The sequence below is a fragment of the Phaethon aethereus genome (assembly GCF_964289735.1).
Source record: "Phaethon aethereus genome assembly, chromosome: 7".
NCBI classification, from domain to species: Eukaryota; Metazoa; Chordata; class Aves; order Phaethontiformes; family Phaethontidae; genus Phaethon; species Phaethon aethereus.
The window spans coordinates 27,985,734-28,003,196 of NC_138583.1; the positions used below are offsets into that span (position 1 = coordinate 27,985,734).

Here is a 17,463-nt window from a genome sequence, read left to right on the forward strand (position 1 = left end):
CATTACTAAAATTCTGAAGTTATAGGAGTTTCTGCCTCTTCACTACTTATTGTATATGAAAAGATCATCACTAAATCAGGAGTATACAGAATATTCCTTACATGTCCTTGCTTGCCTGCCTTCTACTCCACCCTCCCCATTTGTTCTGAAGAAGTGCTCAGACTTCACAGTCAATGGAAACTTGCTGGCAATGGAGGCAAGAGCAGGATTATATTTTTACAGAACAATTAAAAAAATTTAAATATTCTAACTTTCTCTATAATATTTCTTTTCATGACAATGAGTGGAAAATGATGATATAACCCAGTGACCCATAGTAGTGTAATCACTGAGCAAAACTATAAGACAGAACTAAGATCAAGCACAAGTAATTAAGAGGATCACTGAACCATCCAGGGGGACAAAAAAGCAAAAATTTACTTTATAACGCTCTTCCTCTTTTCAGCAGGCAACTTTCTTTCACAAACAGCATGGTACTGAAGTTCTAAGGGTGAACAGATAATTAGGATGCTGAAGACCTTAGAAGTACTCCATAACAGAAAATTTTGAAGAACGTAGAAAATAACTGTAACAAAGTAACAGTCATTCTGACTAGTGGCTACTAATGCTAGAAAATAACCAGCAAATTTGGTACAGAAAGTTTGCAGACAATGATCAATCAGAAAAAAAAAAAAGGAGATTAAGGCAACCAGTGTGTCTTCCACATTTGTTAACTTAATTTATGCTAAAACAGCAGAGACACAAAAATATTAATTAAATGTAAACAGTATTAGAGAATTTTTTTTTTACTCTTACCATACTGAAAGGACAAATTCTGGGACTGAAGAGTAACTGGCTAGATATGGGCCTGTGAAACTAAATGCAAGCAAGGTGTAGTCCAGCTGAGCATTACCTGAAATGTAAAAATAAAGAACATGGTCTTTAATTGCTCCAGACTTTACTGTATACTATCAGAGATAGAGTACTCAGTTCCTTTGTATCCACTTTAACTCTTTGGACATTCTTCAGGCCCCTGAGTCCTTTGCTGCACTCCAGATTATTGTTCTGATTTGATCAGAAAAGTGTTCCCTATGTATCATTGCTTGGAATTTTTTTAATTTTTTTAATACTTTGAATTTGTGTTTTTTCCCCAAGTACCCTGAAATCCTCTGCAGTCATTATTTCATTCATATATATGAAATAAGCAGGTAGTATGATTCTTATTTAAATAAGGCAAGGAAACTGAAACATAGATAGGTTAAGCAACTTAACTAAGGAGAGAAATGTTATGAGGCAGGTAAAAATATACATTAGATCCCAGACTCCAAAGTTTAACTACAAGAACCCTCATTCCTCTCACATCTCGGATTTCTCATTGTGGCTTTCATCAGTCTGCTTGGAAGCCTACTGCAGTATGATTTTTTCTTTTTGTTATTATGACTATATTTTCCTCAAATGAATTTCACTTCATTCCATTTGTTTTCTCTTTAAAATTTTTAATTGTCATATTCCTTCCTAGCTGGAGCCTAACTAAAAGTAGTGCAGTGGAAAATTCCTTCCACTGCTTTCCATGCATCTTGTCATAAGACAGCTTCCTGTCACACTGTATTTCACGTCTTATCAAAAAAATCCTTCAGAAACTGGATGATTTAAGTATCATTTTTACTAAAATGGTGACAGGGAGGGTTACCACATAACTACCTTTTAATTCTGTCAGTTTACTCAGTCCTGGAAAAGTGTAGATCTGTATGATGGGATTCAGCTTCCGGTCTGAAAAGGCCAGCACTTGACTGTTCCCATTCGCTGCAAAGGCTCCCACTTGGCCAGTCTGACACTGCAGCACCGTCGTCGTCTTTGTTTCAATGTCCAGGAAAAGGATGTAATTGCCACAAGGGTAGCACACAGTTTGATTGTTGATAAAGCCAAAGTTCTTGCTTGAGAATCCCTGAACCCAACTTAAGAAAGAGCAACTGAATGTTAAACATTAATCAGAGACACACATTTCTCAAAATACTGTGAAAAATGGAACCTTGTAACCTAAGTTACACTGAACTGATGCTTGGGATGTTAGACTCCTCCTCATACAGACGTTGTAAAACCACAATACCTTCAAGATCTAGTATTATGAATCACTAGTTCAGTGTTTCCAAAAAGACAGGGTCAATCTTACCCTGATGGACCACAAAGGACTGTCATAAGAACATGGACAGATGGTTATATTTCTTTCATTTTTCACTAAAAATAAAGTTAGCCAGTTCACAGGCTCTGTTTCTGTACTTATATATCATAGTAATAGAGCATACCTTTACTCTGAAAGAATTACACAGGTAGAGTCTGGGGACCCAGTTGTGTTTGCTTAACCTTTTTACACTTTCATAGTCCATCTCATCCCTGTAAAATAAAAAATCCAAAGGCCTGACTTGTGTTCATATGAACCTAACTAGGAGGACTGTTCTGCTTTAAAGATACCAGTACTTTAACATGGTAAAGCTTTGCAACGTAAACAGGATGTGTTACACAAGTACTGCAATAAATTACTGAAAAGGAGTCAGCTTATGGACTTACAATATATCAACAAACTCATAACTGCCTGCAGATGTTTTTACCTTTTAGAAAGTATGTGGATAAACATCAGGGTCCTTTTATGAAAGGGATTTACATTAGTGAAGATGTCTGACTGAGCCACAGCTTAGCCTGCTAGTACGATGGCAGAAACGTTTCAGCAGTGTAACACATACCCTCTGGCTACAACACTGCTGTTAGCACCTTCTCTTCTAATTTCTATTCAGAAACTTTCCACCTCTTCTTCCAAATAAGAGCATTGGACTGGAAGAGATCTTTGTCCTCTGCAATCGCAAGCAGTGTTTTTACATGCCTTTCATGAACATGAGTCAGTCATAAGATCAGCTCAGCTGATGACCCTCTGTGCTCTTGCTAGAAGATGGTACTACAGCCTCAGCACCCTTGTACTTGGGAACATTTTTAAATAACTAGTCTTGAAATATTTATGTCCAGCAATAACTTTTCATTATCTTTTCTGAGAGGTTCTGCTCTTGGCCTTTTTTGCTATGTACCAGAGTAAAAGTAGCCACAGGGGAGTAGGAGCACACTGACCATGCACACCTGCAGATGAACCAAATACCACAGCAACAAAGAGGAGGCATTTCAGCTGATGAATGTTTTTTCCGGATCTTTTACACAAGAACTAGATGTATGACATGCCATGGCACGTAAAGCAGACCTTTATGAACATGCTCACAGGACCAGCTCTATGCTTTTCTCCAACGCTGTATATAAATCAGTGGAAATTAAGTATTTTTAAATTCTGTTCACAGGGGTAAAATGAAATTGAGAAGATATGTATGTGTGGATAAATTAATCAGATGACAGTGCAATTTATCATCCTTATACAACCAGTAAAGGCTTAAAGGATTCAGGCTGTCACGTGATGTCAGCTATGACTGGTGCAGTACACACTGGGTCAGGTAGTTAGCCATGGCTCACCCACATGCTTTCATGCCGTGTCTGTCTCCAGTTCCATAGAAATTTTGTGTCAGAAGTATTTTAGTCATAAACTTTGCCAGCTAGTGAAATATAGATGGGGCAATGTAATTAGAGTTGCTTGGAAATTTCCTTACAGAGCATTTTGCCACTGAAAAATGCTAGTTCATATACAATAGATTATATGAAACCATGAGTTTCGCCAGAGGTGTGTTTTCTGAAAACAAACCACAGCATTCCAATTTCCCACTACAAAATTATTTTTGTCACTTTCTTCTAAAACTGATATGCATACTACTACTGCTAACATTAATTTATAAGAAAGGCAAACTTTAAACTTTTCTATTTTATGGAAATGGGCTTTGCTTCACATTCAAAAGGGCTTAATTTTTTTTTATTTTGCATAATATTTTAATTTCATAACAGTGTTTTCACAAAGCAGAAAACCTGGGTCACAGCTCTTCCAGGTAACACCGGTTTGCACAAGGGACCTCCTCTGAATAGCAATGACATGCTTCAGATGGTATCTTTTTTACTCTGTAAATATCAGAACGGTTAAGGCAGAAACCTGTTTCTCCTATTACTAGAACAAATAATTTTCTTTACACTAAAAAATGCTGCACCTGTAATTATGGATCTATGTCCCATAAGCATCGATGAAACAGCTGAAATACTTACAATGGACAAGGAAGTTTAAACATCTGTCCCAGTACATAGCAAAAAATGTCTAAACATCCTAGATTGCTGTGAAAGTCTCAACCACAGTGGGGCAGGAAGGGCTGAATTCACCTACAGTTCCTATTTGTTCAGAACCAAAAAGCAAGTTCTTGGACTGCCAAGAGCTCTGGAAGAGAAGTGTTGTTCTATATATGGCACCGGCAATGTTTGTAGGAAATGGAAGCCTGAAGGTCTCCAACATTCAGGTTAAGATGCTGAGAGAGAAAGGCTGGAGCAAGGACTTAGAATACCAAGAAAATTAAGAGCCATGGCAGATGATGACAAGGTAATTTAGGAGGTACAGAACAACCAGGGAAATTCTAGAGGTTGAACAGTGTGAGTAAAACAGAAGAGGGATGTTGCCATGCACAGAACGGAACTGTATGGGTTCACAAGGCCAGATACCGAGAAGAAAAGCATGCCCTGAGAGTTCATTGGGATTGTATGCTGCCAGAACCTCTACACAGGAAAAGACAACTCATGCCACAATTCTTACCAACTCATCAAGCTCCAGCTTAAAATTAGTCAGGGTTGCTTACTCTCCATTTCAGAGTTACCCTGTGATAAGGGCAGAGAACCAAAGTTTCATCTAAATCCACCAAAGGCTCAGTCCCTGTGCAGTGCAAGTACTTCTTTCCATCTCTCCCCACAGCTACCTGCTGCCCTAACACAGACCCATGGTACAACCGCCTCCCTTCCCTTCCCTGCTAGATCTGCCCTATTCTCTGCACAGAGCTGATCCGGGGTAAGAGGAGCTGGACCCCGGGAGCACAGGACAGGACACCAAGGCACCCCTCCCGGGACGAGGTACTCAGGAGTACGCGGCTTAGTGGGGAGGCCCGAAGGGCGCGGGCCATCCTGCTGGCCCCCACCTCACTTCCAGCGCGGCCTCCTCTGCAGAGGAGCAGCGGCAGCCCCCCGGGGCCTCAGTGCGAAGCTCCTCACTGGCCGGTACCGGGCCCGCGTCCCGGGCCCCACCGGCCGCCTCCATCCGCCCCGCACCACCACCAGCAGTTACAGCAGTCTCCTAGGAACAAAACCAGCTTCTACTATTAGCTGATACAGTACCACCCGCCAGGCTTAAAACAGACAGCTGATTGGCCTGCGCCCGTGCGCTAACCAACCAATGAGCACGGGCGGGTATTTAAAGGACCAGCAGCCCTAGTAGGTAGAGTTCCATCTCTGGGTCGGGTGTAAGTGCAAGAGATGTGTGGCGTGCGCCCAGCAGCACCTCTAGCCACTCACACACAGGTACCGGCCCTCGGCTAATGGGGTTATTCTGCCTGTGAGCTGCTGATCTCTATGACCTGTAACCTGGTAATCATTGCTGCTGTGTCTAGAAGGCAGGTAGCTTTATTAGGTGTAGGTAGAAGTGAGTCAGCTTTGGGGGCATGACTATGGCTTCCTTCCCTTGGTTGCTCCATGGGTCCCTGCTTACTACTCCTGTTCCATGAGCACTTGGTCTTTCACTTAGTGAGACAGCTGTACCTGCTTTCCTGTTGCTTCTCTTGTTCTTCCTCTCATAAAGTACTGCACTTGGGGGAGACTTTTTCAGGAAGTGTAAGGCAGCACTCCTCAAGCTTCAAGAGAGCTGAGGAGAAGTTGGCCACTGGAAAGAAGAGAAAGTACAACTATCATCTCTCTACAAATACTTATGGTTTTTATCATGGTAACACAGCAAGAACCTCCAAGTATTTTAAAAGCAGAATTAGCAATAACAATTTTCCCTTTCTTCAAGGGAGAAATGTTATTTATAGTGTCTCACTTGTGTTAATTTGTTATTACTATCTGTACAATGGCAATGTGTGGTTTTCTGATACTGATATGTGCCTGCAGCGCCATGGAGCAATGATGGAAAGTGGCACTCCTGTCCAGAGGCGACAGGACAAGCCTATGCCTTACCTCTTGTCTCCACAGGTGCTCTGGATGCCATGCAAAACCAAGAGAGGATGAGGAAGTGGGTTTATTTTTCTGTGGTGCCTGTTGGGGTATTAGGGTAGCATGCAGATTTTGTGATGCTGCTTTGAGCTCCTCCGGGCTGTGAGTTAGCAGACTTCCTGTGGTGTTCTTGCTAAAAGAAATTTCAAATTAATTTTCTTTCTTCAGGACCTGAAATGTTACTGAATCATTCCTAAGGGCAGGTGCTCAGAGGAATGAGAAATACGCCCTCTAACATGGCTTTTTTAATGGTAGGAGAAATTATTTTGTTGGCAAAGGACATCTTATGTACAGCTTCTGTTTGCCTAGGGCATGGCAGGTTTGTGCAATGAATTACCACTCCCTTTCACTGCTGAGCTGCTTATTAATTACATAATCAAACAGCAATGACTTAACAAATCATATTATTCTTCTATTCAAACGGATAATGGTGTCAGGTTCATGGTCACTTTACTAGTGGCCACCTCAGTGTTTTCCTGCAGGAGAGATCACCACAGAAAATACTGGTCTTTGTGTCATGATGGCTGAGGCCCAACTCCGGTGATAAAACCAAACCAAAAGTCATCAACAGGCAAAACTTCCCTGATGTGCAAGCATGGATCCACTGAGGAGACTGGAGAAACTCCAGTCCTGTGTCATTGTGTTCCCCTGTCCTGTCGTGTCCCGTCCCCCCCCAAGCCTTGGAGGTTAGACAGAGACATGTCCATGACTATCCCTCCCTTTGGCTACGGCTGCCCCAGCCCTCCAGTGCGTACAAATGTGCCATTTCTTAATAATGTACAGCTCTGACCCGAAGGTTGGGTGGAAGTGTGTGGAGCCCAAGGAACAGAAACATTTTACTTCTGGGACCATAGATCAACTTGGACACTGTGAAATGCATTAAGAGGAAAGCTCTTCCATTTCTACTATTATACCCCAGGAAAAGCTGGTACAAGGAAGGCCTTGGTGCCCTCACCTTAACTGCAGAGAGAGCATCCCCCAGAGGGATGGGGAGGACTTCAGTCCATGCTTTGGTTTTCTCTTTTGCCCTATGCACATACTGATGCTCCCACAGGTCATGTTTGCAGAAGCAAGCATGAATCCTTCTATGATTGCAAGGTAATAATCAAATCAAATCTAACATTTGCTGCATTTCCTTATCTGTTAGGTTACCTGTTGTCTCCTCTTGGGTTTTCATCGTGAAGCAGAATAGCTGCAGGAGAGAGAAGCCCTCCTTGTTATTCTCCAGGTGGGGTTGGATCAGATTTTGAAGGGTAATAGGTGACAGGATGCTGCTGTAGCTGGAGAAGGCCCTGTCTAGGGAGGAGGCAGTGAGGGAGGCCTGCTGCCTCACCAGCTGCTGGAGGCACCACTTGGAGAAAAAATACGGGTGTATGGGGTGGAGTTTTGCCGTAAGTTTCACATTTAAATGCGAGTGCCAGCTGGGGTAGGTTATGCTGTGGTTATAAAGACAGCGTTAAGAGTAGTTTAATCGTGCTGGTCGCAGTGAGTGCGTCAGCGTTCCCGGGGGGGAGGGGCGGTCAGTTCAAGGAGAGACCACCGGGGTGCGCGACGCTCCTCCCACCCAAACCCAAGCTTTTCCCGCTCCGTGGGTGCCAGCCGCCTGAGGCAGGGCGCCGGCGGCCCCCGCGGCGGCAGGCGGGCCCTGACACCCAGCTCACCGCCCACTGAGGGGCGGTGGTTCCCGCCCTCCTCACAGCCGCCCACCGCGGGCGGGGCCGGCGGCGGCGCGGTGAGGCACGGCATAGCACGACACAGTACGGCACGATGGCGGGCGATCACTCTCGCAGTCTGGGCAAGGGTAAGTGGCGGCCCCGGCTGGCAGGGAAGCGGGCAGGCTGCCGTATCGCCTCGGCAGCGGCGGGGCGGCCTGTGGAGGGGGGCGTGCGGCCGTGTGTGAAGCGAGTAACGGCTGTAACGGTCGGGACGGTTCTCATCTCTCTCCTCAGGCAGCGCGGCCCCGGGGCCTGTGCCCGAGGGGGTGATCCGGCTCTACAGCATGCGGTTCTGCCCCTTCGCCCAGAGGACGCGCCTCGTCCTCCGCGCCAAGGGCATCAGGTGAGGCCTCGCCGGCGGGCCGGTGTGGCGCGGTGTGCCGCTCCCCGCCGCCGCCCGGTTCCGCTGTCTGTCGGCCCCGCGCCCCCGTGGCCGCCCATCGGGGCTCGCAGGGGGCGGTTCAAGCTTCGCTTCTTATCTGGGCATCCTAAATGGGTCCTTATTAAACATCCCCAAAGGAACTGAATGGAAATGGGCTTCTGTGGGTGATTTTGCTGTAGAGCTTGGACTTCTTAAGATGTTTTTGGGGAGTGGTGTCTTCCTGATGTGGGAAACAAATAGGCTGTGTATGAAAAGAATTATGTAAAGGCCCATCTCACCTGTCGTCCTGAATGTTTGCAATAATAGCATTTGAGCTTCTCCTGGGTAAACGTGAGTAGAGCCTTAACATATGTTGTTTGGTTTTGATGCAAGCTGCCATGAAAATTCTGGGAAATATGAATATTAACTGTGTCTGTTACATTACCGCTTAGCAAAACACAAGAGTGAGTGGCCTTTTTAAAAGAGGAAATATACTGTGCTGCTATAATGTCTTCTCATTCCTGTGCTGTAGTAAGCTAATGAAATTCAGTACTTGTGTTTGTTTCTTTTTTCAAGATAGCCATGTCATTTCAGTGTTTTTTAAATGGAGACTAATGCTTCCCGCAGTTTACAGCTTCAAAGGAACAGGGTTTTCCACCTGCTGGTTCCCACTGAGTCCCATGCCTGCCAATGGTTGGGCTGGGAGTCCATGTTAGCATGGTGAATGCTTACCACTCAGTTCTTCTGACAACAAGATGAGAGTTGGGTTTTTTGTTGGTCTTTTTGGTTTTGTTTTTTTCTTGGGTCTTTTTTTCCACAGAGTAGGTGCATTAAAACTTCCAGGTCAGTTTAATGTTGTTTTTATTTAGGGTCTTTGGACTGATTTTTGGAGCTGGGAGGTTTGTTTTAGTATAGCTATTTTGGAGCAGTTTTATTGCTACCTAAATGTGGTAGGTGCCTTCTGGTAACCTTTCAGTTGTTTTGAATGTTCAGCTTTGTTTAGCAGACCTTTGGGCTTACTAGGAATTTTCTGGGGTCACACATATAACATAGCATATAACATGCTTTGATAATATAGCATAGGCATATTTCCCATGTGTCTTTTTTAAATCAATATCTATTTTGCCTTTACCCTACGCACCTGGTCTATGTGAGGCCGTAAGATAAGTAGGTAGGATGCTCTCCTGATTTCTTCTTTGGTGTAAGGTCAGATTAAAGTTCAACTGCATTTCTTAATTGCAGTGTAGTTTATTTGCAATCAAGTGCTTCTTTTGTAGATTGTCCCTGAACCTGCATGTGATGTGTGCTGCATTCTGAGCTTGACCTTTGTTTTTAGCATGACTATAAGGGCTGCCTCTGTGTGCTTGCAGACTGGTCATGTGTCTTTTAGTAGTTTAACAAACAACTCACTGTAAGTCAGAGCCGATTTTCGCCAGCAAAGGGAAGTGCTCCCTGGCAGTATTTCTATGTGTCAAATGGTTAGTTCTGCAAACAGCTTCAGAGAAGACTAATGAGAGCAGGGGAATGAGGATTTAGCCTCTCAAGTACTGTAGTTGTTGAGGTGTAATGACTGCATTTCACCATAGTATGGAGTGGACTGTAGCAGAACTGAGCCTGTTTAGGTCTTGTTTCTTTTGCTCTTTCAGCCATGAAGTAATCAACATCAATCTGAAGAACAAACCTGACTGGTTCTTTGAGAAGAACCCCTTTGGGCTGGTTCCTGTTCTGGAGACCAGCAAGGGCCAGCTGATCTATGAGTCGCCAATTGCTTGCGAATATTTGGATGAAGCATTTCCAGGGAAGAAGTTGATGCCTTCAGACCCATATGAGCGAGCCTTTCAGAAGATGCTCTTGGAACACTTCTCAAAGGTACTGTGTGATCTGGGTGGGATTGTGTTTCTTACTTTATTATAGCGCTAAAACCTGCAGCTCTGTTGCCAATGCTGCTTTTGTCCCTTAAGAGAGAGGTCTTGTGCCTGGAAGAAGCATTTAAATAACCAAAGGGGTTATTTGGGGTCTCTTGCTGTGGGCGTGTACAAACCGCTGTGCAACTGAGTTGCTCCCAGCATTTATGTATGGGGATGGATTCAGGAAGACAGCCAACTAGTGACAATATATATGAGTGAGGCAGTATTTTGAGCATCCTGCAATAGAGGAAAAGTTAACAGACCAAATTAGCTGAATGCTTGAGACCTAGGCAGTGACAATTTTGATCGAAGCCTTTCTGTACAAAGTACTGCAGGAATGCAGAATGTGAAGAGTGCCTGACAGAGAGCTTACAATCATGTACAAGAGATGGCAGGTGGCTGTAGACATGGGACATGTGTAAGGAGACTGGTTTTGGGTCTCAGCAGGGGTTGGAGGTGGACACTGTGGCTGACTGGAAGTAACCTCTCTGTACCCTAAACATAGATAATACAAGCAAGTGCTTTGAAGGGTCTAGGAGGTGAATGAAGTCAGCTTGGATATGAGGCAGCAGAGGAGAGGAAGCCATGGAAGCTGCAAAGAGATGTGGACAAAGAAGGGAGGAGATACTTATAGAATCATAGAATAGTTTGGGTTGGAAGGGACCTTTAAAGGTCACTTAGTCCAACACCCCTGCAATGAGCAGGGACATCTTCATCTAGATCAGGTTGCTCAGAGCCCCGTCCAATCTGACCTTGAATGTTTCCGCGCATGGGGCACCTACCACCTCTCTGGGCAACCTGTGCCAGGGTTTCACCACCCCCATTGTGAAAAATTTCTTCCTTATATTTAGTCTAAATCTGCCCTCTTTTAGGTTAAAATCATTACTTCTTGTCCTAGTGCAACACGCCCTGCTAAACAGTCTGTCCCGATCTTTCTTGTAAGCCCCCTTTCAGTCCTGGAAGGCTGCAATAAAGTCTCCCTGGCGCCTTCTCTTCTCCAGGCTGAACAACCCCAACTCTCGGAGCCTTTCTTCATAGGAGAGGTGTTCCACCCCTCTGGTCATTTTTGTGACCTCCTCTGGACCCACTCCAACAGGTCCATGTCTGTCTTGTGCTGAGGGCTCCAGAGCTGGATGTAGTACTGCAGGCATTGTCTCACCAGAGCAGAGGAGAGGGGAAGAATCCCCTCCCTCGACCTGCTGGCCACACTTCTTCTGATGCATCCCAGGATATGGTTGGCCCTCCGGGCTGCGAGCGCACATTGCCGGCTCATGTCCAGCTTTTCATCCACCAGTACCCCCAAGTCCCTCTTGGCAGGGCTGCTCCAATTACATCAAGCCCTCTGAATAGGCATGATGGGAAGAGGGTTATGGGGAAGCATGTTATAAGAAATGAAATGTGCACTGAATGTTGGTTGTATGAATGATGAGATCTTAGAAAAATGTTTGTCTGTGAGCTTTTTAGAATGTAAATTAGTTAAGCTTGGCCACTGGGCAACTTTCTGGTACTACATGCTAATTTCTCTAGCAATTACCAAATTAGAAAATGCACAGGTTTGTAGAAGGCTGCATATTTCTTTCTTAAAGTATCTTAAATGTTAATAATTGAAGTGCATTTGGATTTCAGAAATGTGTAACTAGGCAAAGAGTACCACTCTGTACTTGTCACTGCGTTGCCACTTGTGCAAATGGGAAACATGCCCTTCTTTTCATGGTTCTTATCTTATTGCAAGACTAAAAATCATTAGTATTTGCATTCATTCTTCTTGTAAGCCTTTGCTTTACCTTTTCTGAAGTAGAAAATATTTTTATTAATGAACTTTATTTAACTCTTTAAAGATTTAAGATTTAACTTGCATCTAGTATCTTAACATCTTAAGCTCTGAGTGACTTGTATTATTGTAATAGGAACATTAAAACCTTTGTCCTTTCCTTTGTATAGATAACACCCATAGTTTTCAAGTATTTTATGGCAGTCAAAGATGAACAGGACACCTTGGCACTGAAAGCAGAGATTGCTGAAAAGTTTGGCAAACTTGAAGAGGTAAGAGTATTCAATGATAAATGAGTGGGTTGCCAGTCATTGCATGATCCCTTTTTTGTTTCATGCTTTGGCCTTTGGAGCTATATCTCTTCTTGTTCCGTTGGTAGTTATAGCAATGAGCGATCTTTCAGTCTACTCCCCCCAGCCTAGGATGCACAACAGTGCCATTAGAGTAGATTCCTAGTAGCTAAACTAAACTTCATCTGTATGATGAAGGCTGTGTGGACTTATGGAGATTTTTGGATTCTAGCTGACTGCTGTTGTCTTAGAGATCGTTGTTGTGCTTTAAATGTAAGGAGGCCTTGCAGCATGTTCTAAGAGCCAGGACTCAGGAGTCTGAGCTGCCGAAAAGCATCTGTGTAGCTCTGCTGAAATCAGTGCAGACATGCAGGTGATGAAATAAGCTCTTGAACAAAAAAGATTTTTAACTTGTGGGGGGAGGAGGGGTGCAGAGAGGGGAGCAGAATGTAATCTGTCCATTGCAGAAATCCAGTGCTGGGCCATGTTCTGCTACAGTGGTGTAATGCAACTTCAGCAGAGCTCCAGGAAGTGTCAGGTGGCTTTGCTGTATTAGCAACTTCACAATACTGATTTAGTGTCAGCAGTGGTTCTTGGCTAATCTGAACAGCCATCAGACGTGCCATTATCATGAATCAATTCCTTTTTGTGTTTTAGCAGACACGACTACTGCTAGTCTGGCTCAATCAAGAAGCATTCCTCCATTGTGTTTCTCTTCTGGTGCAAAGCTGCCAATAGTTTTCTAGTATCTTCCTAATTCTCCTAACAGTCCTGTGCATTCTGCTTCCTCACCCCCTTGACTTGCCAAAGAGAAATTGTTTTCAGAGTAGTCTGTCTGACCAGGCTGATGCTGGAGTAGTGCAGATGACAAATGAGTTCTTAGGGGAAGCTATGTGTGTTTCACTTCCCTGAAATATAGATGTATTAAACATTAAGGAAGAATTAACCTTCTTCCTGCTTTATTAATGCGGTGAAATACTTGCTGCTCCTTCAGTGTTTCTGTTTTACTATACCCTGAAGGATTTTGCAGCAGCAGCTGAAGGTCAGCTGAGGATGGGAGGAAGGAACAGAGCCATGCAAACCTCACTCAGCCTATTGCAAGAGATACTCAAGGAGGGAAGTGGTGTGAAACGCTGCTCCATTTAGTTTGCTGCTACCCGACAGAGGGAGCTGTGTTCCCGTGTCTGGGACTGTGCAACTGCCAGGTTATATTCGGCCAGACACCTGGTAATTCAAACAGCTTGATGCTTCCTGAAGGACTGCTTTAAAATTTCTGCTAGGGCATGGGGGTTAGGGGACAGGGAGTTAATACCATAGGAGTGTTGTCCAAATTTGTTGTGTGTTTTTTTTGAAGATGAAGATTTGTAAGTTCTTCGAGTTCCATGTTTAAAATGCCAAAGTGCCTAAAATCAGGGTGACTAGTCTTATGAAAGAAGAGGCTGAGCTCTGGATGTTCTGTAAAGCATGTTAAACTTGGATGACTGTGGCACTTGAAATGTATCAGAAACATAAATGTAACAGGAGAACTTGCTGTATTCTTTGCATCCTTGCTTTCCGTGCTGAGCTGTGGCGATCTCTTTCTGGTGTATGTGTATGTTATATTTCCTGCCTGTTCCCTTTGCACCTGTAATCAAATCCAGTTCTGGATGTAGTTTTGGAAATGCTTTCCTGACACCATTTGGCCTCAAGTGCCATGGGAAAAGAGTCCCTGCTAAAGTGGTGTTGTAGTTTACCTGGTTGTTAAATGTATTTATTATTGTATATTATTATATATTATATTGTTATAAATTGTATTATATATTACATATTATATCATATTTATTATAAATTTATTAAACTTATTGCTCAAGAAATGCATGTGCATTAGTATGTTTGATTAGTCAGTGCCATTAATGCTTTTTGGTAAATAAGAAATCACAAACTGACAGATTCTGAGAGTTAATTTTCTTTTTGGTTGTGCACAAGCTGCAGCTTGCAAGTGATTAATATTTTGTGACAGTTTTTGAACCACAGGAGAAGAGCTGGAGTGACAGTGTATGAAATAGTTAAGCTTGGTACTACAGCTGCTTTACTGACTAGCTCTGACACCCCAGATATTGCATGCACAGGAAAAATGTACTATAGTTTCATTATTTGCTGTCTGATCCTTTCAGTATGCTTACATTCCACTGTGAGGTGGGAATGTTTTGTTACTGTCATGCCCTGCTGTGGTAATTTTCCTTCTGAGGGCAGCTGTCATCTCTTGCCCCTCACAGATTCTGTCCAAGCGTAACACTGTGTTTTATGGTGGGGACTCGATCTCCATGGTTGACTACATGATCTGGCCGTGGTTTGAACGTCTAGAACCATTCCAGCTGAAGGAGTGAGTACTTTGCCTAGCTTCTAGTGTGTACTGAAGTGCCTCAGCATAAATATCCTTTGCATACACTCTGCAGCACTCTTGGGAGTCGCTGAAGAAAGTTTGTGTTGTGTTACAGTTTGGGCGAAGCATCTTCTCAAGAGACATGAGCTGTTCAGGGATCTTCTGTAAACAAGCTGTCTTTTACCAGGTCTGTTTTCCTACCAAATTCTGACAGATTCGGAAGAAGTGGTCAAAGTACAGGACTTTTTCTCCATCCCTAACATCATAGATGAAAACAGTCATTTGAAGGGGATAGAGGTATGGAGGCCTAGGTTCAAATTTCTTGGTCCAAAATCTCAGACTTGAAATGCAGTCTTCTGTTCTTCTTTGGAAATTCTAGGTTGACAAAGGAGGATGATTTTATTTTGAGATGGGTAAACTGTATCCTACCTTGCTGTAGCTAATAGATCTTGCCCCTGTTGTAATAGCATTTGTTCATATGTAAATAAATATCTTGGTCTGTGACATAGACTCATAGAATAGTTTGGGTTGGAAGGGACCTTTAAAGGTCACTTAGTCCAACACCCCTGCAATGAGCAGGGACATCTTCATCTAGATCAGGTTGCTCAGAGCCCCGTCCAATCTGACCTTGAATGTTTCCGCGCATGGGGCACCTACCACCTCTCTGGGCAACCTGTGCCAGGGTTTCACCACCCCCATTGTGAAAAATTTCTTCCTTATATTTAGTCTAAATCTGCCCTCTTTTAGGTTAAAATCATTACTTCTTGTCCTAGTGCAACAGGCCCTGCTAAACAGTCTGTCCCGATCTTTCTTGTAAGCCCCCTTTCAGTCCTGGAAGGCTGCAATAAAGTCTCCCTGGCGCCTTCTCTTCTCCAGGCTGAACAACCCCAACTCTCGGAGCCTTTCTTCATAGGAGAGGTGTTCCACCCCTCTGGTCATTTTTGTGGCCTCCTCTGGACCCACTCCAACAGGTCCATGTCTGTCTTGTGCTGAGGGCTCCAGAGCTGGATGCAGCTTAACATCCTTAAAGAGCTTCAGTTACCATGGTATTGCATTAATATATAGGGAAATGGTATCAAAGGAAAACTATTTTATATCTGGCTTAAAACAGACTAAAGAGCCTGTATGAGGAAGTGGGTGATAAAAGTGGAAGATGAGCGTAGAACAGTTAGACTCACCCTGGTGCCTGAAGCATTTTTGAAAAAGAAAAATGGAGGGAATCCTTAGCATTGAAGCTTCTGGCACTGTCAAATGAGGGCTTTACTGATGGGTTGCTGACCTACTTTGCCTCCTGTGTGGCCCTTGTTTGGAAGGGGAAATATTACAAACTATGGGAGCATAGGTCTAGAGTCATGAAGGTATTTGAATTATTGAGGATCTGAGCCATTGTATGTTAAGAAAAGATGCCACCTGGAGAAGTTATGCATCAACTAAACTTGGGAGTTTCAAATTGTAATGCAAAGTACTTGGGTCAATCTGACAGAAAAGAATGAGAGTAACATTTTGCACTGTTAAGCTTTCAATTTGCTACACAGGTGTGTTTTTCAAATGTGTCTGAGTGGATTTACAGATTTAGTTTGTTGGGCTGAATCCTCAGTTTCCTCAATAGACTGTATCTGTGTTTTGAGCTGCTGGGTTGCAGGGTAGTACAAACTGCACAGATTGTCTTGGTATGCAAAAGAGAGGAAGAGAAAGAGGTTCATGAGTTTTGGAGGAGGACTCTACCATGGCACACAGCATTTGCTTCAAGAATCATTATAAACAAAGCATTCCAGAGGGAGGCAGTGGTGGACAAGCTTCTGCCCTGAGCTTGGTTTAGATGATAAACAAGAGCTGTGTCTTTTGCAGCGGGGATAATGTAGGAAAAAAACCCATGCTCATATTTTGCACAGTAAGTGCTCATTTGTATTTTTGCTCAGCTTTGCAGAGTGTTTGTATACTATAAGAACTTTTTCACTTTCCAAATGCTAGTTTGTCTTCTATGATCTGATATGTATTTCTGTCACCTGCTCTGAGCTGAACATTATACTGGGAGAGAAAAAGCAAAACAAGCAGTAAACCAGAACCTCTCAAGCTGTTTTGCTTCCTTGATGCCCTCCCAGTTTTCCATTTGTGTTACTCAGTCTCTTTCCTTCCCCATAGGTCTTTGAGTCACACCCCAAAGCTCCAACGCTGGATGGAGGCCATGAAGGAGGACCCTGCTGTCAAGGCTACAATGACTGACCCACAGACATTCAAAGATTACCTCCAGCTCTATTTGAAGAACAGCCCTGAGGCATGTGATTATGGGCTTTGAGGTGCCAGTAGGCACATGCTTGCTGAAGTGTCAGTGCTTCTTTTCAGTGGGTGCTGTGGGGATCTAGTGTAATTTGGTGTGGACTCTTCTGGGCCTGCATTTCATAATGGGGAATAAATCTGTACTGAAAAGGCTGAGAAACCTTCTCTGAACTCCACTCCTTCCTGTCAGGAGTAGAAGGTGCTGGCTTCAGGCAGGAGATGGAATGCCATATATATTGCATGAAGGAGAATGTTGGCTTTCCTCAGAGGTCATGTTCTGTTATCTCTGGCCTCTTTGCAGACATTGCTGGTGGGGAGTCCCTGAACTGAACCTGTTACTTGGTTTAAAATTGTAGTACTGGTGTCTTGAAAATAAATAAAAAGCAGACAAAGTTGTCTTTAAACACAGGTTTTTTTCTTCCTCTTTCCAGACAGCTATTAGTCACTGGACTGGTTGTGCAGAGCAGAGCACGGCACTGTAATGGCTAAAACACATAGTGTGGTCTCTGGAGTTAAGATGCAGTTATCTAGTACAAACTGTCCTCTTTAGACACACTACTGCCAAACCACTGAACTTGCAACCTTACCCACTTATCTCTGCTGAAGTCACATTTGCAGGGACCATGTAGTAATGACTTCCAATTG

At 43.7% G+C, this 17,463-nt stretch overlaps 2 protein-coding genes across 3 annotated transcripts in view; one reads left to right on the forward strand and one right to left on the reverse strand.

The window, feature by feature from the left end:
* The window catches only part of CFAP43 (cilia and flagella associated protein 43), a gene marked incomplete at its 5' end in the record, with an annotated part of 51,069 nt that extends 45,881 nt beyond the window's left edge, over window positions 1-5,188 (reverse strand). Inside the window, 3 exons of the mRNA XM_082002197.1 lie at window positions 796-892; window positions 1,681-1,934; window positions 5,070-5,188. Coding sequence (XP_081858323.1) covers window positions 796-892; window positions 1,681-1,934; window positions 5,070-5,188 — 470 coding nt within the window. The remainder of the gene's footprint in view (window positions 1-795; window positions 893-1,680; window positions 1,935-5,069) is intronic.
* A 2,714-nt stretch (window positions 5,189-7,902) lies between these two features.
* LOC309407095 (glutathione S-transferase omega-1-like) lies at window positions 7,903-16,837 on the forward strand (the record flags this gene model as incomplete). Of its 2 annotated transcripts, XM_082002534.1 has the most annotated exons (6): window positions 7,903-7,940; window positions 8,089-8,193; window positions 9,858-10,080; window positions 12,060-12,161; window positions 14,435-14,541; window positions 16,684-16,837. In XM_082002534.1, 6 exons carry the CDS (start codon window positions 7,903-7,905, stop codon window positions 16,835-16,837), a joined length of 729 nt encoding a protein of 242 aa, XP_081858660.1. The 2 variants fall into 2 exon arrangements, with proteins under 2 accessions (XP_081858660.1, XP_081858661.1); XM_082002535.1 differs by lacking the exon at window positions 12,060-12,161.
* Window positions 16,838-17,463: the final 626 nt, after the last annotated feature.